The sequence below is a fragment of the Ochotona princeps genome, chromosome 2 (genome assembly GCF_030435755.1).
Source record: "Ochotona princeps isolate mOchPri1 chromosome 2, mOchPri1.hap1, whole genome shotgun sequence".
Taxonomy (NCBI): Eukaryota; Metazoa; Chordata; class Mammalia; order Lagomorpha; family Ochotonidae; genus Ochotona; species Ochotona princeps.
Window position 1 is genome coordinate 18596161 of NC_080833.1, and position 18513 is coordinate 18614673.

General features: G+C 56.5%; 2 protein-coding genes and 1 non-coding gene across 3 annotated transcripts; all 3 read right to left on the reverse strand.

Moving 5' to 3' along the window:
• Positions 1-948: 948 nt before the first annotated feature.
• LOC131479557 (collagen alpha-1(I) chain-like) lies at positions 949-6304 on the reverse strand. Its single transcript, XM_058660808.1, has 3 exons — positions 6071-6304; positions 4119-4188; positions 949-1689 (listed from the first exon to the last, which is right to left on the reverse strand). The coding sequence occupies exons 1-3, from the start codon at positions 6184-6186 to the stop codon at positions 970-972; spliced, it is 906 nt and encodes a 301-aa protein (XP_058516791.1). The 5' UTR covers positions 6187-6304; the 3' UTR covers positions 949-969.
• Positions 6305-7587: 1283 nt separating this feature from the next.
• On the reverse strand, positions 7588-14333 carry ZNF683 (zinc finger protein 683; the record flags this gene model as incomplete). Its single annotated transcript, XM_036494551.2, is given in 6 exon segments — positions 7588-8261; positions 8264-8447; positions 9184-9312; positions 11762-12438; positions 13787-13976; positions 14262-14333. Coding segments are annotated over 6 exon segments (1371 nt in total), but the record flags the coding sequence as incomplete, so codon positions are not given.
• On the reverse strand, positions 10255-10392 carry LOC118758631 (U4 spliceosomal RNA). Its single transcript, XR_004995737.1, has one exon. It is a non-coding gene; the product is annotated as a U4 spliceosomal RNA (small nuclear RNA).
• Positions 14334-18513: the final 4180 nt, after the last annotated feature.

Consider the following 18513-nt stretch of genomic DNA (forward strand, 5'->3'; position numbering starts at 1 on the left):
ACAATTCCATGTGGGTTCCAGTTTGAGTCCTGACTGCTCCACTTCCAATCTATATACCGCCTACCCCACCTCCTGTCTAATGCACCTGCCAGCAGCCAATGCTTGGACCCCTGCTATCCCGTAGGAAACCTTGTTGGAGTTTCAGGCTCTTGGTTTTAGCCTGGCCTTAACTCCGTTAATTGGGGCCATTTGGGGAGTCAACCAGCAGATAAAAGATCTCTGTCTCACTTCATATCTCTCTCTGTAAATCTTTCAAATAAACAAATAATTGTTTTTTAAATGACATTTGGAAACAGACTGCTGGCAGTCACCACCTGTCATCATTGGCCCTTCATAGACCCCTTCCTGGAGTTCTCATTTTGGAAAACCCACCAACTGTCCACCTCTGAGCCCATCAGGCAGACTCAGGCAGGTCAACATAAAGCACAAAGAAAAGCCCAAGCCTAGAAATGTGGAGCCTGTTCCCTGGGCCACCAGCACATAGCCGGGTCAGTAATTACCCCTGGCACCGGGGCATAATTAATAGGCATCCCTGCTATGTTGGCAGCCAGCTCTCAGGAGTTCAAAGCATGCGTCTGGAACCACCTCTTCCTTCCTCGTCTTCGGTCCCCAAACAGTCAGCAGTCCACAGCCCAGAGAGGTTAAGTAACTTGCCTCAGGAGTCCCAGCACTTGGCAGGGAGTCTGTTCCCAGGCTGGTTCCACCACTCCCTAAATGTAACTGGTGAGTGGCGAGGGAGGCTGAGAAGAAGGTGACCCCTTTCCACCCTCTATCCACAACAGTATGTGGTCCTTTCCGGTAGGCAGCAGCCAAGCAGGCCTGTGCGTGAGGGACAGAAAGGAAGGCAGAGTCAGAGCAGGCGTGAGGTGGAAAAGTGGCAGGGTAGGCTCTTGCCCCAAGAACAAGACGAGAGAGGACAGCCAGGACAACCTACCTTCCTGTCATCACCCCCATGGGCACCAGCCCTACTCACCGTCTGTGTGGGGACTCAAGTGTTGGGACGACCGGTAGCTCGTGCCGCTGGGCCGTGTTCCCCTGATGCGGTCCGGCTCTCACCCCTGTCCGCCAGGGCGGATCGGTCGGGCACCCCGTGATGGGGCGGGGCCCCTGGGAAGGCTCCTGCCAGCCCCTGGATTCCTCAGAGCCGCAGGGGTGGGGAGCTGGTTGGGCCGGTTCCTCCCCCGCCTCCCCAGGTGCCTGCTCACACCCCTGCAAGGTGATGGTGATGCGGTAGCGGGTCCTCCTGGCAGAGGTTCGGGTGCATGGGGCCTGGGCTGGCCCTGGTGGGGCTGGCCCCGCGGGGCTGGGATCGCCCTTTGCCCCTACTGCCCCGGGGAAGGACATTGGGCGGGGCAGCAGGGGTGCGCCTTGCTGGTCACTGACTAGCTTCGTCAGAGGGACTTCTGCAGCTGCGTGCCGGGGATGCTGTCCGTGGCAACCTGGGGTTCCCTGTTCCAGTGATTCCAGGGTAGGTCCTGGGTGCGAGGGGTGCTGGGCTTCAATGGGCTCTGCTCTTTCAGGCTGCAGGGAAGCCCAGCTGGCCAGGTCAGAGGCGCTGCCCACAGCTGGCCTTGAGAGGCGTCCCACGGGCTCAGTCTCCCCCAAGCAGATGTGCTGCTGCTTCCAAAGCCGGAAACCATTGTGGCTCCCTGTCTGCAAGTCCCACTCCGAGCAGCTGCGGGCTTGGGCCTGTGGGAAGTAGAGGCAGATATCAAGGGGAGGAAGGACACAATGACAGCACTGCCCACTGTTCTTGGGACACCCTGGACATCCTTGGTCACCTGCCTTGGCACAGGGACAGCACAGCAGAGCTGCCCCGGGGAGAGGCTGCCAGGGCCACCAGAGCTGGCCGAAGGTGCAGGATTCTAGGAGGCCCAGAGAGGACAATGACCTGACTGAGATCACAAGGCAGAGGAAACCCCCAACCCTCAGGCCCAAGTTGCCTCTGGGACCAAGAGACACCAGGGCCTGGCCAGGCCTTCCAAAGAGCCATGGCTCCCTTCAGGCTGTGGTTGGGTCCCAGGCCTCTGGCTTTTTAAATTTATTTTATTTATTCATTATTTGAAAGGTAGAAAGGGAGAGAGATCTTAAATCCACTTATTCATTCTTCAAATGGCTACAATAGCCAGGGCCGGGCAAAGCTGAAGTCAGAACTGGATGGGGTACCCAACATAGTTTGGCAGGGATGCAAGCACTTGGTCCATTTTCTCTGCCTTCCCAGGTGTATTGGCAGGGAGCTGGATCAGAAACAGAGCAGCAGGGACTTGAACTGATATGAGTTGCTGGTATCACAGTGGATGCTTTCACACTCTCTGCTGTAACACCTATCCCATCTCTAACCCTTTGACACCAGCTGCCTCAAACTATGTGCACATGCCTCCTTCCTGGGCCTTCCAGCATAAGATTCCCACAGCACAGCTGGCAGAAGATTGTGGGGCATGGAGATGAGCCAGGGAAGAGGTGTCCTTTGCCCAGGAGCAGCACCTGACCCCTGTCTCTGCTCTTCCCTTCCCTGGGTTCCTCCTGGCTGTGAAGATGAGGGCAGCGGGCTCTGGATGCCAGACTCCTGTGGACACTGGCCTGAAACCCTATCAGGGTCAGGCTTGTGTCTCCATCAACAGAGGGGACAAGGCTGGGGTCCAGATTCCTCCAAGCAGGAGCCCTGGACCCCCTCATCTGTGAACCAGAGGCTGGTCTTGTTCCCTAGGGGCTGAGATGTAGGAGGGTAGACGCGTCACGGGGGGTCAGGCTGAGCTGAGCCAAGCTTGTTCCTCAGTTCTGCCCCCAGCTGCCTGGCGTCACATTCTCCCTGAATGTGAAATGGGCACCTGGGTGTGCGGAGTGGCCTGGATGAGAGGACTTGCATAGAGCGCCCTGCACACACTGGGTAGTCCAGGAAACGTTGGACAGACACTGGGCCAATGTGAGAGCCAGCCTGGAGAACGCCTTGTCGTGGCCAACATCACGGCTCATGTCCCGGTGTGGATGGGGGAAGGTTACGTCTCTGACCCAGTGTCATCCCTGGGGGCATGTTGGGAAGAGAAGGAGCCACACAGATGTGGGGGAGCCAAACTAAAGAAGGGAAAGGGGGCGGGGCGGTGTTGTGGACCAGCATGTTAAGCCACTGCCCGTGTTCTATAGGAGTGCTGGCTCAAGTCCTGGCTGCTCCAGCTCTCTGCTAATACACCTGGGAAATCCGTGGAGGATGGTCCAAGTGTTCCAAACCCAGGTATTTCAGTCATCTGGGGAGTAAATCAGCAGGTGGGAGATCTTTTTCTCTCTCTGTCTTGCTTCCTCCCTCTGTCTCTCTTCTCTGCCTTTCTTTTTTCTTCTCTTTCTTTTCCTTTTTTTTTTTTTTAAAGATTTATTTATTTAAGAAAGGCAGATTTACAGAGAGGAGAGTCAAATAGAAAGATGTTCCATTTACTGGTTCACTCCCCAAACGGTCACAATGGCTGGAGCTAAGCCAATCTGAAGCCAGGAGCCAGGAGCTTTCTCTGAGTCTCCCACGCAGGTGCAGGGTCCCAAGGCTTTGTGTTGTCTTAGACAGCTTTACCAGGCCACAAGTAGGGAGCTGGATGGGAAGTGGAGTAGCCGGGACTCAAACCTGTGCCCATATGGGATCCTGGTGTGTTACAATGAGAGGATTTCACCGCTGAACCATTGAGCAGGGTTCTACTCCACCTTTCAAAGGAAGGAAGGAAGACGATGGCCCGAGGAGTTGCCACCCACATGAGAGGCCCCGATGGGGTTCCAGGCTCCTGCTTCCACTTGGCCCAGCTGTGGCCATTGAGGCCATTTGGGGAGCAAAGCAAATGGAAGATTCTCTCTCTCTCTCTGTCTCTAGTTGTGCCAATCCAAAACATATATGGATCTTTAAAATAAATAAGCCTTAGAATTCAGCAAGGCACTAAAACAATCTTTCATGTTACGTAATGCTCCTAGGACTGTAATGCTGCTTTAATATAGCTGAACCTGTGAGTGGCTGGACCTCTGGCAGTCTGATATGTAGGCTGAGGTTCCCTTGGAGCTGCTGCAACCCCTCCCCGCACCCCCGTTTGCCATCCCCTGCCTCCCTCTCCACCCTACTCCTCCCGGCCGCCATGGTTCTTCCCTACCTTGAGACTGACGTCAGTGGTGCTGCCCTGGCCTTGGGCCAGGTCAGGGCAGCTCTGGCCACCCCAGGGCCTGAGGAAAAAGCATATGAAAAGGAATGCAGAACCCCCTGTGTCCCAGCACCATCAGCCCTGGACTGGCCCAGTGGTCACACCCCCTTCTCTAGGACCTGCAGGGTGAGCTCCTGAACCCTTGGGAAGGGCTCTACCGTCTGCTCTCTGTACCCCCACCTCCTGTTGCCCACTCCAACCCCAATGGGAGAGAAAGGACAACACACGGCCTGGGATCAGAGAAGAGGACTGTGCCTTGGGGTAGTGGTGGAGTAGTTTAAGCTGCTGTTGGGAGTGCCTGGTTCAACTAACAACTCTTCTGCTTTCCCTCCAGTTTTCGTTAAAGTCTCCTAGGAGGCAGCAGACGATGGCTCAAGTACTGGGGCTCCTGCCACTTGTGTGGGAGGCCTGGCTTTGACCTGGTCTAGGCCTGCATGTGACAGGCATTTGAGGCTGAACCAGTGGATGGACCATCTTTCTCTTCATTTTCTCTTTGTCCCCCTCTCTTTTTCGCTCTGCTCTTGAAGTAGGTGAAAGCAACTATCTTTATAAATCTGCTAAACACTGGGGCAGGACTTGTCTTGGACAGAACAGAGACGGGACATTGCTGAAGATCAGCATCTGCTGAGGCCTCCTTCCCGAGGTGTAGCCGAGTGTCGTGCCTACAGGATCACCCCGAAGCTTCACCACAGGCCTAGCAGGTGGCTAGCAGTGCTCCCATCTCTCAAAGACATCGAGGCCCAGAGAGGCAAAGTGACTTGCTTGGATTTACACAGCTCATGAGAGCACCAGGACCGTCCACTCCTAGAGTTGGCTGGACATCACACTATTGCAAACACCATGGGGCCATGTCCCCAGGTGGTCAGCAGGGACTGTTCCCACAGCTGCTAAGAACAGAAGCAAAACACAGGCGTGACCTGTGTCCTCACGCTGGCTCTGTAGCCCCTCCCCTGATTCACCTGTACCTGACACAGGCTGTGAGTGGGGAGCAGGAGGGGCGGAGCTGGGCCTACAGGGCAGGTTTCTGCCAGACAGGGTAAAGACGGAGGTGGGGGCGGGCAGGGCATTGGCAGGGTGTGGGCACCCCAGGGCACCCAGGCTTCCAGACACAGGGTGAGCTGGCAGCAGTGCAAGCACCTTCCCTCAAGCTGCCCACCCCATGCCCCACCCCTCCCAGGGCATGCTGAAGACAGCTGTGTGGTGATAAGATCGGAACAAATTGCCAGGTAACTGCATAGACACACAAACACGGAGTACCGGCGCATCGGGTCGGAGGGCAACGGGCCTGTGTGCTCTTGGGCCGCTGGGCTTCCTGCCATGCCTCTCCCAGCCACTCTACTCAGGGGTTTTCTTTCCACGCTGACGTCACTGCTCGCCCGGGGTGGTGAGAAGTGTGCCAGCCCAGCCCTGGCACTGGGGCACCTGGGCAGGCAATGACCCCAAGCCAACAGCGCCTCTGCTGACGTGGGCATCCCAACTGTGTGACTTTGAACAGGTGGTGTCACCTCTCTGATCCTCCACTTCCGGGTCAGAATCACGCAGGATTTTACTTTTTAGTGCTGCTGCTGCGTGGACCACAGGACATAATTCCAGGTAAACCGCCAAGCAAGTCGAGAAGACTTCTTTGGTCCCGGAGGACCCTCTGGGTAGCTGCCCAGCAAATGCAGGATGCAGGAGGGGAGAGGGGAGATCTGCCACACACCACCGGGGGACGCCAAGACCAGCAGGCCCGAGGCCCAGTCGTCCGGATGTCTCCCAAGGGACATCGCTGTCTGCTGGCGTCCACCTGGCTTCGAGAGTTAACCCAAGTGGCCCTGACGCTTGACCAGAACCCAGCGCCCAAAGACACACAGTCCCATCCAAGACACACACTCCCCTCCCAGCCTCGGACCCTCTTCCCTCACCGATTCTGGGATCTGGCCTCCTCCGAGGTCACCTTCCCCCTGCGCCCCCTCCGGGCCCCTAGTCCAGCCAGGAGGCGAGCCAGACGGGCCCCGAGGCCCCCGCGCCGCTCGGCCATGGCGAGGGTAAGGCCAGGGACACCTGGGTGCGGGGCCCACCTGGATCCGCTGCACCCCGGGGAGACGCCTCCTCCGGCCCTCCCTTCCCCTGAACAAATAGGGCCCGCCCCCCGCGGCGCGTGCCGGGGACCCGACACAGATGCTGCAGTGCCCCAGGAACCGCGGTCGCTACCGATCGCGGGACCATGGCTCGGGACTGCCGTCCTGGCCACGCTGCTTTTTCAGGTTCCAGCAGACTCCCGGAGCATGCGGAGCGCTGGAAGTCGGGAGGTGCACCTGCCTGGCGGCGCAGAAAGAACCCCCAAGGGGCGCAGGGGGGGTCGGGGCGGGGCTCGGCCGAGGGGCTCCCCTCCCCAGCAGTGGGCGGGCCCAGGGCTCGGGGGCGGGGCCCAGGGTGCGGGTTTGGGACCCAGACTCAGGGGCGGGGCCCGGGGCGAGGCCTAGACTCAGGGGTGGGGCAAAGGGTTCAGGGCGCGGCCCAGGGCTCGAGGGCGGGACCCAGGGCTGGGGGGCGGGCCCTAGAGTAAGGGGCGGGATCCTGGGCTCGGGGGCGGGGCCCAGACTCAGGGGCGGGGTCCAAGGCTCTGGGTGGGGCCCGGGGCTCGTGGGCGGGGCCCCAGGCTCGGGGCGGAGCTGTGGGCGGGGCCCAGGACTCAGAGGCGGGGCCAGGACTTGGGGGTGGCTCAAAGGCGGGGTCCAGGACTTGGGAGCGGGGCTCAGCCGAGGGTCTCCCCTCCCCAGCAGTGGGCGGCCCCAGGGATTGGGAGCGGAGCCCAGGGCTCGGGGGCGGGGCCTGGGTTTGAGGGCGGGGCCCGGATTCGGGGGCGGGGCTAAAAGGCGGGGCCCAGGGCTTGGGGGCGGGGCTCGGTCAGGGGTTCCCCTCCCCAGCAGTGGGCGGCCCCAGGGATTGGGAGCGGAGCCCAGGGCTCGGGGCGGGATCCAGGGTTTGGGGGCGGGGCCCTGGGCTCGGGGGCGGGGCCTCCCCGATCGGGGCGGGACCTGATCGGAGGGTCTGGTGTCCTGCGAGGCTCCAAAAACGTGCAGGGCCTGCACTTGGACCCTGGACCATGGATACTAGGGGAGAGGAGCGGAGCAAAGCCGACCCCGCCGTAGCCCAGAGCTGCAGAATGCGCCTCACTTTCAGTCTCGCTCCGCGTGGAGGGCGTGGAGGAAAGGTGGGCGGGGCAGGAGCTGCCACCTGCTGGAAGTCGCTGGGTCGCCACCCCCTGCGCGGGAGCACCCTGTGTCTGAACACGCCCTTATTGAATAAGTGTCATTTATTGTGCTTATAATCTAGGCCTCTAGCTTCCCCTTGACGCGGCATTGTCTGACCCACGCGTGTTAGAGGGGACCCCCTGAGACTTCAGGGAAGATGACCCCCAGACTCTGCCCCACCCAGGCCCTCTGAAGCGATGCTCTTGACACGGAGGGAGCGTCATGTTTCCGGGTCATGAATGACGCCGACATCTTGTATGTTCTTCCTGGCTTCCCCTGCCTGACCTCGGGGCATGGTGGCTGCCTAGGAGCTGTGAGTGGGTGGCAGAGAACAGAGCCACACCCAGCTAAGTGTTAGAGACAGGAAGGAGAGAGATGCGCTGGTCTGGGTCACACAGAAGCAGGGGATGAAGTGGAGCTCCCTCGGTTGGGCTGCCCCGGCATGCGGTAGGGGCCTGAGCCACCTCCCTTAGGCAGGGTTTGGGTTCTGCTCGCTGTCTGTGACCTAGATGGGACCAGACCCTCCGTCCTGGCTCACCCACCAGCTGCTCAAGCCTCTGCAGGATGTTGCAAGGTGCCACCTCACACCCCAAGCAGGTTATTAGAGTTTAGGAATACACTTGGCTCCTCCAATGCCCAGTGTTGAAGCGCAGGAAACCCACTAAGCCTTTGAGAAAACCTTTTAATCTCTTGCTCCCCATCCCCGCCACCCCGTTCCAAGGCTGTCCTGGTCCCAGGGCTCACATTGACTGCCCTTGCCTTCTTGGAGATGCAGAGGACATCCTGACCACATACCAGCCCGTCTGCTTTTCCGATGACATGGGCACCAGATCTAAAGTTCCATGGTACCCCTGGGCCGGCAGGCCATGGAGGCCCGTGTCAGGGGGGTATGGGCCCGTGGGACACGCAGTGGCCGGGGCAGCTTCAGGCGACTGTGTTGGCTGCAGGGACCGGGCCGGATGCTGCACTGGGAAGGCAGAACCCCCATGTGCAGGCGCAGGTGGGCCTTGAGGTTGCTGGAGCTGCTGAAGCGTTTGTAGCACATCTGCCAGGGAATGGGCAGTGGCATCAGCAGGGCTGGCTGGGGATCTCTGCCCCGCTCCCCATTGTGGAAGCACACCCCCACCACCCCAGCTCCCCATCAGTGCAGGCCAGGAGACTTTCCACAGTGATTTCTGCCAGGGGCCCTCCATCTGGGGCATCACAGCCAGGCAGACCCAGGTCAGGGTCTTTCCTTTACTCCCTGGGTGACCATGACCGTGTATTATGTAACTTCTTGTCTCCCTACTAACCCAAGAAGATTAACACCTCGTCTCTCAGGCCCTTGGATGACTTTGGGATGAGATGACCACGTAAGAGCCATTGGGAGTGAACTGCAGCTTTAGTGGAGACCACCGCTTTTCTTCTTACCTCCCAGGGGATGTGGCCAGGCCCCAGGAAGGAGGGAGCTGGTGACACTGATCGCACACTTTCGTGCTGGAGTACTTGCACACAGTAAGGCCTTAACTCCCCCAATTCTGGGAGGTATGCCTCCTCCAGGATCCCCTACCAAAGTGTTTGTTCTCCCTGCACATGTGCAGGTCCTCCTCCAGGTGCTGGGGACAACCTCAGATCCGCTTCCAGACTTAGAGGCCACTTTCATAGCCCCCACCGCCTCCAACTTGAGCTGCCCAGCCCCCACCTTTTCTGTCTCCCCTTGCTCCATGGGGCTGGGGAGGGGAGGCCACAGGTGCATCCCTCCGGGGACCAAGGTTACAGGTGAGGGGGGAGTAGTATCTCACCGGACACTGGTGGGGCCGCTCTCCTGTGTGCACCAGGTGGTGCTTCTGCAGGTGGGCGAGCTGGGTGAAGCTCTTGAGGCACAGGACACACTGGAATGGACGTTCCCCGCTGTGCACCCTCAGGTGAACCTGCACCAAGTGTGGGAGAAAAGTGGCCAGCTGCCCAGAGTACAGGACCCCCGGAGGACATCCTAGCCTCTCAATTAACTTGCTTCATTACCTCCCCCAGGCTGCCCCTCCTCCTTCTATGCCCTGCAGGGGGAGATAGCCAGGGAAGGGGTGCCTCAACTACACCCTGGAGTAGGGCTACTCAGAGTGACCTGTGGCTGGCAGCATCAGCTCACTTTGGGACATTCAGAAATGCAGATGGCCAGGCCCCACTCCTGACCTGCTGAATCCAAGTTGCCAGGGCTGGGTCTCACTAGCTCAGCAGGTGGTTTGAAACTCAGCAGAGTTTAAGAACAGCACCCAGGGTGGATGCGGTGGTGCATGGAGGTAAGCTGACTCCTGGGATGCTGGCATATCCATATTCCATATCCACCCTGCTCATGCACCTGATGGGCAGCATGTGATGACCCAAGTGCTTGAGTTCCTTCCACCCATGTGAGAGATCCAGGGGGATCTTGGTCCCTGCCTTTGGCCTGGTCCAGCCCCAGCTCTTATCAGAATTTGGAGAGTGAACCAACAGATGGAGGATATGTGTGAATGTGTGCATATGTGTATGTTGCGATACATTTCAAACACATAAATAAAAGTTCTTGGGCCCGGTGGCGTGGCCTAGCGGCTAAAGTCCTCGCCTTGAAAGCCCCGGGATCCCATATGGGCGCCGGTTCTAATCCCGGCAGCTCCACTTCCCATCCAGCTCCCTGCTTGTGGCCTGGGAAAGCAGTCGAGGATGGCCCAAGCCTTTGGGACCCTGCATCTGCATGGGATACCTGAAAGAAGCTCCTGGCTCCTGGCTTTGGATCAGTGCAGTTCCGGCTATTGCGGTCACTGCTCAGCTCTGACTGTTGCAGACATTTGCAGAGTGAACAAGTGGATGGAGAATATTTCTATCCTTCTTCTCTCTGTAAATCTGTCTTTTTTTTTTTTTTAGCCAATGCCAACTATATTTCAAGTTGTCACGGCGGGGCATTGGGAAAAGTTTTCAATTAGCAATCACGCCTTGGATAAACCTCACTGGCTACGATACTGCCACTGTGCAAAGCTAAATCTGCCTTTCTAAAAAAAAATAATAAATTTTAAGAAGAGAGAGAGTACACCTGACTTAGAGAATCCAGTCAAGCAGCTCCCCAACAGCCACTGCTTTCCCTCAGCCTCAGCAGGTGCCTGCTTGCACAGCTTCCCCTTTTTGGCTAACATACAGCAGTGGGCCTTCTGGCGGCCCCTGCTGGGCAATCGGGACAATGACACCCAACAGCACTGGTGCTGACTGTGGGGATCCCACTTGAAAAAAGGCTGCTTGTTAGGTCTGTTGGGTCTAGACTCACCAAAATCTGCCCATCGCCCATCTGGTCTTTAGGATAATAATGAGGCCAACTGGGAATCCAGAAGGGATGGTTGCCCAGGCGAGAGCTCTGCACTAGAGGGTAAAGAACTGAAATCAAAGCCTAACTGTACACCATTGCATCAATATGAACTTGGACAAACCCTGCCTTCAGGAGCCTCAGTTTCTGCATTCTGGATTTAAATGAGGCAATCACTTGGTGCAGGCATGGGGGTGTCTCAGGTCAAACCACCACTCGGGATGCCCACATCCCACATCAGAGTGCTAGCTCAAGTCCCAGCTACTTCATTTCTAACCCAGATCCCTACGAATGCATCTAGGACACAACAGATAATGGCTCAAAGCCTGGGTCCCTGCCACCCATGTGGGAGACTAGGAGTTCTTGGCTCCTGGCTTCGTTCTGGCTCTGTCTCAGTTGTAGCAATTTGTGGAGTGAACCAGTCAATGGAAGATTCTCTCTTTGCTTTTCAAATAAATAAATAAGTAAATAACTAGGTAAATCCCTGGGCCCAATACAGTGGCCTAGTGGCTGAAGTCCTTGCCTTGAACACGCCAGGATCCCATATGGACGCCGGTTCTAATCCTGGCGGTCCCGCTTCCCATCCAGCTCCCTGCTTGTGGCCTGGGAAAGCAGTGGAGGACAGTCCAATGCATTGGGACCCTGCACCCGCGTGGGAGACCGGAGGAGGTTCCGGGCTCCTGGCTTTGGATCAGCGCAGAACCTGCCATTGCGATCACTTGGGGAGTGAATCATCGGATGGAAGATCTTCCTTTCTGCCTCTCCTCCTCCCTGTATATCTGACTTACCAGAAAAAAAATAATAAATCTTTATTTTATAAAAGTAAATCCTTAAAATAAATAAAGGCATGAGATGACATGCTAGGCAGGCCTACAGAGTGGAGAGGACTTTGGTAGTCCTCTTGTCCTAGGTCTCTTCCCCCATAGTAGCCCAAGGTTGCTTCCCACTAGTGTTTTCTCATGCCAAGATCCTTGATGTTAGAAACAGGGTGGTGGGGTGGCAATGGGCACTGAAGGATGCTGTGGGGGTCACAGGGTCTGGGGAGCAGGTACCTTGAGGTTGGAGAGCTGCCCAAAGCTCTTGTTGCACACGTTGCACTGGTACAAGATCTTGCCATTCTCTTTCTTCAGCGGGTAAGGCAGGGCTGCAGTGCCTGCCCGGGAGCTCAGAGGGAGCCGCTTGGCCAGAGAAGTCACACCAGCATGCTCCAACCTTGGGCAGTAGGTCAGCACATTTGCTCTGGAGCCTGGATTGGGGGACCTGGAGGGTCGAGCTCGACCAGAGGTTTGAAAAACTCCCAGGCAAGGAGACAGGGTTCCCTGCTGTGCGCTGTGGTGCCCAGGTTCATTGGCCATCATCAGCAAGCTAGGCACTGGCATGGGATGATAGCTGGTGTCTTGAGGCACCATGAAGAGGTAGCGGCCATGGACAGAAGGCTGAGCCCCACAGGGGAGTAGGCAAGGTGGGGGCAGGAGCAGTGGGTGCCCAGGGTAGAACTGGGGGAGACAGAATGGGAGCTGCTTGGTGACAGGGGTGGAAACGGGGCTAGGGCACTTCCTCTTCAGCCAGGGGATTGGAGAAGGGCTGTAAAGAGGAGGAAAGGACAGACAAGTGGGGCCCAAGCCAGCTTTTCCCAGCCAGCTTCCCGTCTCGTCGCTGCGTGATGGGTACTTGGCTGTGAGCTTCCTGTCATCCGTGGAACTGGCCTGTGGCCCCCATGCCTGGTGCTCTGAGCAGGAAAGAGGAGAAGGTCAGAACCCCATAGATGGGGGGTAGAGACTGTCCTCCATCAGTGCTGTCCAGCTTGGGTTTCAGTCTGCTAGGCAGCCTGGCCATCGCACATGCCTGTCTGCCCAGTTGTTTCTGCTCTGCAATTGCACTTGCAAGTGAAGGGTACTCCCAACACTTGGGTAGTGCCCAGGGAGCAAAGGCAGGTCTCCAAGCAGGAAGGCCAAGTGGGCAACCGGGCAGATTGGCTTGGAGTCTGAGGAAGAGGTTGCAGCTGGAGACACAGATACAAGTGTCCTGGACCATAGGTGATCGCAGGGGGATGACATCTGGCCAGCTGTGTCCAAAATGACAGGGGCTGAGCATGTGGCTGAATTGGCATACATTAAAACAAAAAAAAAAGGAACATCAGTTCCCAGTCTCATTAAAATAATTTTCATTAGAAAGGCAGAGAGAGAAAGACAGTTCTTCCATCCCTTGGTTTACTCTTTTTATGTTCACAAGAGCCAGAGCTGGTCCAGGCTGAAACTAGGAGCCAGGAAATCGACTGAGATCCCTAAGCTGAGTGGCAGTGGCCCAAGTAGTTGAACCACTAGCTGCTGGCTTCCCAGGGTCTGCATTAGCAGAGAACTGGATCAGATGTGGAATTAGTACTCAAGCCAGACACTGGTTCCAGGCACCTAAGGGGTACTCACATCTCAACTATAGGGCCAGACCCCTACCTCATTAGCCACATTTAAAGTACCTAAAAGATGCCAGTGTCTGGGTCCCAGTCCTGACTCTGCTTCTGATTCCTGCTAATGCCCACCTTGGGAGGCAGCAGGGGATGCTGTAAGTGCTTGGAAGACCCAAACTGGGTCTTCCCGGGTTCCCAGCTTCTGCATGGCCCAGCTTCAGCTGTTGCAGGCATTTGGAGAACAAAGTAGCAGATGGAAAATTTCTGCCTGTCCCTCTTTGTGCCTTTTAAATAAAATAAGCATAACAAAATTTAAATTAATTGGGAAAAAAATCCAAATGTTTAAATGATGTCCAGGCAGCACAAGGATAGAATATTCCCATTATTGCAAGAAGTTCTGCCAAACAAAAGGCCATTGCCAACCCGGAGGCTTTGGCTGGACCTGCACCAGCTCCCATGCCATGGCCCACTTGCTCTGTGCAGGTCTCGCCATCCTGAAAACCCCTTGCACTTCAGGCCACAATCCCAGAGCAAACTGTGACAGTAACAGGTGTGTGAGACTCGGCAATTCCCTGTGACACTCTGCTCCTCCCCTTCCCATGCCAAAACTTAACAGTGCCCCCCACCTCCAGCCACCACCAAGGGGCAGAGCAGCTCCGGGTCCTGGGCTTACTCATGCTTAAGGGCTCCTCTCTGAGTTCCTGTGAGAGTGTGTCCCGGGGTGCTGGCTGCAGCGTGCACATGTATACGTCTAGGCTGTTGGGGCAGGCGAGCAGGGCAGACCTGGCCGATCCCAGTGGCAAGGAACACAGACAGCCATGAGCATCCGCTGTATCTGCAAGTGGCCTGCAGGCTGAGGGGACCTGGAAGGTAGGGGCCAGGAGAGTCATGACCCACAGCCCATGGCCAGGACTCTGCGGTTCCATTGCTTGTTTGGTTTCATCCAACCCCACATCTGTCGCTCAAATGGATTCCCCTTCCCTTGTCCGCGTGTGTTCCCCCACAAGGACTTTATCTCTCCCTATAGCTAGACTAGCATCTAGTCCTAGCCTCTTCTCTACTCCCACCCCACCCTCAGCTCCGAAGCCCCCTCACACATTCCCCACCCCTCCTACCATGAGCAGAGGGAGGCAGGAGCCCCACCCTACCTGGTCGCCTTGGCAGAGCTGGAAGTCCAGGCTGGGGGACAGGGAGTCCCCTGTGTCTCCCACGGCCTTGGTCAGTTGTGCAGCTAATTCTCTCTTGCTGTCCCCATTGCCTGCTGGGAAGGCAGGTGAAGCACAGGTAAGCTGTGAGGTCCTCCAATCAGGAGAGCTGACTGAGCTGCTTGTGTCTCCCCCTGGCCTCAGTTTCCCTGGATGCAAAATTGCAGGGTTGGAACAGTTAATGTGTCAGTATTTCCTTGAGGCTGCATTTGCAAGCCAGTAACACTCTCCTGGCAAGAGTAGAAAGGGGGTTTGTGGAGACAAACCAGTCAGAGGTGAGAAGCAGAGCTGGCCAGAGAGAAGGAAGACCCGAGGGAACATTCCAGACTCCACAGGGACACAGAGACGTGAGATATGACCCCTGACTCACCCCCATACTGAGGGAGGCCTTGGGCTTGGCCACCCAGAGGCTGCTCACCATGTCCCCTCACCATGTCCTGTGGCTCCGACTGCCCTCTGCGCAGCTCCCCCACCAGGGACCATGACCGAGTGAGACAGGTGTACCCAAGTGCACCCACCACCCTGACAAGACCATGCCTCAAGCACTCGGCTCTCAGTACGCTGGTCACCTGCTTCTCTGATGTGTTCCATCAGAGTCCACACAGCCCAGGGGACACCTCAGCCCCCGCCCCTTCCCTTCTTAAGCCCAATGCCCTCTCACACCCCACCTGTCCCTCCAGCATCTCAGCCCTCCAAACCTGTCCTCCTTCACCCCTCAGCCCTGCCTCAGGTCTCACAATAGACAACCCCCCCCCCCCCAACGAGAGGCCCTGCACCTGGCTCTGTAGCACTCATTTCTGCCGCTGAGGTTTAGCTGGGTGGTAAGCGGGCAGTACCGCCTGTGCCTGGGACCCCAGGGACTGTGAGAGGTGCCAGGAAGGCGCTGCATTTGAAGCCACCTCAGATAGGAAGAGGGGGGCCAGCCTGGGCGTCCTGTGAGACTGACAGGAGGGAGCACCTCACCCCGCCTCCACCTGCGGGGGTGACTCCACAGACGGCTTACTGGATTTCTGGTTGTGGTGCTCTAAGGATCTAGAAGGTCTGTGAGTGTGTTTGTGAGAGTGCAAGAATGAGTGTGTGAGTACGAGTGAGTGTATGTAAGGGTGAGTGAGTGAGTGTGAATGAGTGTATGTGGGTGAGTATGCGTGTGTGAAGGGGGTTGTATGTGTGTGTGAAGGGGTTGTCTGTGTGTGAAAGGGTTGTGTGTGTGTGTGAAGGGGTTGTGTGTGTATCTGAGTGTGTGTGTGTGTGTGTGTGTGTGTGTGTGTGTGAAGGGGTTGTGTGTATATGCTGTCCTCCCTCCATTCTCAGAGAACACGTAACGCAGAACAAGAAGGAGGCAGAGTGGACTCCGAGACGCTGGGGTCCTGGGAATGGGGACATAGCTGAGACAGTGGTGACAGCACATTGACCGTGACAGGCAGCAGAGGCTACGGAGGAGAACAGAGCAGGGTCTGGTCTCCAGGATACAACACCCTCCTCCACCTTGGTCCATCTCAGCACCTCGTCTTAGGAAATCCTCATTTTTATGTATTGATCTTCGTTTTGTTGGAACGACAGAGATGGATAGTCTTGTATCTGCTGATTTATGCCCCAAATGGCTCCAACATCCAGGGCTTAGCCAGGCTGAAGCCAGGAGCCAAGAACTCCATTTTGGTCTCCCACAGGGGGGCAGGCAGGAACTTGAGCCATCACTTGCTTGCTCCCAGAGTGCACAGGTGATCAGCAGGAAGCTGGATCAGAAACAGAGCCAGGCTCAAGCCACTGCACTGTGATGTGGAACACTGGTGTCCAAGTGGTCCCTTAATCACTCAGCCAAGTGCCAGCCTCCGATCTGGGAAAATTCTACACTCCCCTCCAGAAGGCAAGCTGAGGCCCCAAGAAGGCAAAGGTAATTCAAAGACACCCAGAGCAGGTGGAAGGCAGGACTGTACACGCAAAGGCCAGCCAGCAGCCTTCTTGGAGAGGAGCAGCTTTGCCATTCCTATCTGAGAAGGTGCATCACCCCAGGGGCCTCACCCAAATTTTCATGTGTCTGAGTCAGGCCCCATGTGACATACTCCCTATCCAGTGTGTTCAGTGACACAGCCCTTGTGAGCCTTCCAGATCCATGCCAGTCATGCCACCCAGGTGGCCTGGAACACCCAAGGGCACCTTAGACTATCCCCCAGGTGCAAGGGGGCTGTGACACCATGTCTCCACCCCTCACTTCAGCTGTTGCCCCCAATCACTTCCTACCACGATTTCCCACATAACTGATCCCTACACATGAACATCTCAAGAACAAGGGCCACTGTCTGCTTATTTTCGTTTCTCATGTAGACATTTGTCAAGTGTTTTTGTATGTCCAGCCCCCAACACACACCTGCCCTCCCACCATGAGGCAGAAAGCAAGACTCTAAAAGTCAAAATGGCCAAATGCTTAATTCCAGCTCCATCCTAAGCACAAGGTGTAGGTACACACTCTCTAAACCAATCAGATGTCCCCAGCCAGACCGTGGACAAGAAGCTGGGGGATGAGGGGTGGCAGGTAGGACGAGCTCAACTCTGTGAATGCTGTGGTGCCACATACAATAGAGGAGGCCTGAGTCGTCCCAGGGTCAGTTTTAGGGCTGTGATCCTGCCTGCCACCAGAGTCCCTTGATCCAAGACTGGTCCTGCAGCCTTCCCAGGCCTTCTTTCAGCTTCCCCAACATCTTCTCAGTAAGTCATCCCTCTGCTTATATGCTCCTGAAATGACTCCTAGAGCTCACAACCAAGAACCCTGTGTTACACACATCCAAAATGGACGAGGAAGCCACAGGGCTGGGGCTGGGAGAGCCCATGGGTTGGTCAACAGCCAATGTCTCTGCGGACAGCTGACTCTCCGTGAACCTGGCCCTGTGCTAGGCCATCACATGCTTTATCCCATTTAATCTTCACCCTAAGCCTGTGTGCTTGGGTTTATTGTTCTCACGAGCTACAGAAACTCAGAGTAAGCAACTCACCCAGAGTCACACAGGTAAGGAGCCAAGAGCTCTCTAGTGCCAAATGTCAGACTCTTGCCATTTCTTGCCAAGGTCAGTGCCATCTGCCCCTCCCCCTCTTTCTTCTGCTCTGTCATGCCCAGACAACCCTACTCAGTACCCCCCTCTGCCATACCTCCTCAGCACCCCTTGCAGCAGCTGCAGGTCACCAAACTCCATCCTTCCAAGCTACAACCCCCCTAGACCCCTGGTCCATGAGCCTGCCTCCTCTGCAGCCTGACTGGAACCACAGGGTCATAACGGTCACTTGGTGCCTGGGAGAGCCCCACACTTCCACAAGGTATTCACACACCTGCCGCTCTGCCTCCCGCCCACCACCACTTTTCCTAGCATCACACGTTGCCCCTTGCTCCTAGAAAAGTCTGCAGCTCTCCGGGGTGAGACAAAAACGGAAGGAGTCTTGGACACTTCCAGGCCTCCAACGTACAGAGTCCTTGGCGTGGCCAGGAGCTGGCCTGGGAAGTGGACGGAGGACACAGGCCTCAAGCTGCCCCTCCGTGAGACAGCCTCTACTGCCACACCCCTTCTTGTCATCGTCTCCCAGGGCCCTGCCAGGTGCCCTGTTTGGTCAGCCTCTGTGCCTGACTATGCTGCCACCTTGTCCCCCAGCAGGTGGCTCAGGGGGGACATCACAGCCTTCTAACTCCTTGGTAACTCAAGCAGACTGGCAAGTGCTGAGGAAGGAAAGCAGGGCAGTTGCCTCCAGGATGAACGGGCAGTGGGTGGGGGCCCTAGTGAGGAGGGACCTGCAGAGGTGTCAGGTCCCCAGGACTCACTGAGCACCTGCTTCCTGCTTCCTTTTGTCAAATACAAAAAAAATGCACACGAGTGGCTAACATTTAAAACAGCAGAGCGTAAGGGGGGAAGGCCAAAACTCCTCCCTTGTTAGTTCCTCCGGTGGTCAGTGTGAACTGTGCAGCATTTATGCTCCGAGGTAGTTTTCTATGAATCAAGAAGCAGGTATTAAATAAATAAATAAATAAATAAGCAAATACATATTTACATACATACATAAATTTTAAACATTTTAAAAAGAAACAGGCACATGACAAAAAATGTTAAAAAGATGTACCAGCCCCAGCATGGTAGCCTAGTGGCTAAAGTCCTTGCCTTGCACACCCAGGATCTCATATGGATACTGGTTCTAATCCTGGCAGTCCCGCTTCCCA

What these genes read in the sequence shown, in the direction of transcription:
- LOC131479557 (XM_058660808.1), bottom strand. Translation starts at nt 6,186, where the DNA reads ATGGCCGAGCGGCGCGGGGGCCTCGGGGCCCGTCTGGCTCGCCTCCTG. An exon ending in GAGGCCAGATCCCAGAATCG is followed by an intron (nt 4,189 to 6,070) that starts GTGAGGGAAGAG and finishes CTTTTTCCTCAG; the next exon opens with GCCCTGGGGTGGCCAGAGCT. An exon ending in CCACTGACGTCAGTCTCAAG is followed by an intron (nt 1,690 to 4,118) that starts GTAGGGAAGAAC and finishes TACTTCCCACAG; the next exon opens with GCCCAAGCCCGCAGCTGCTC.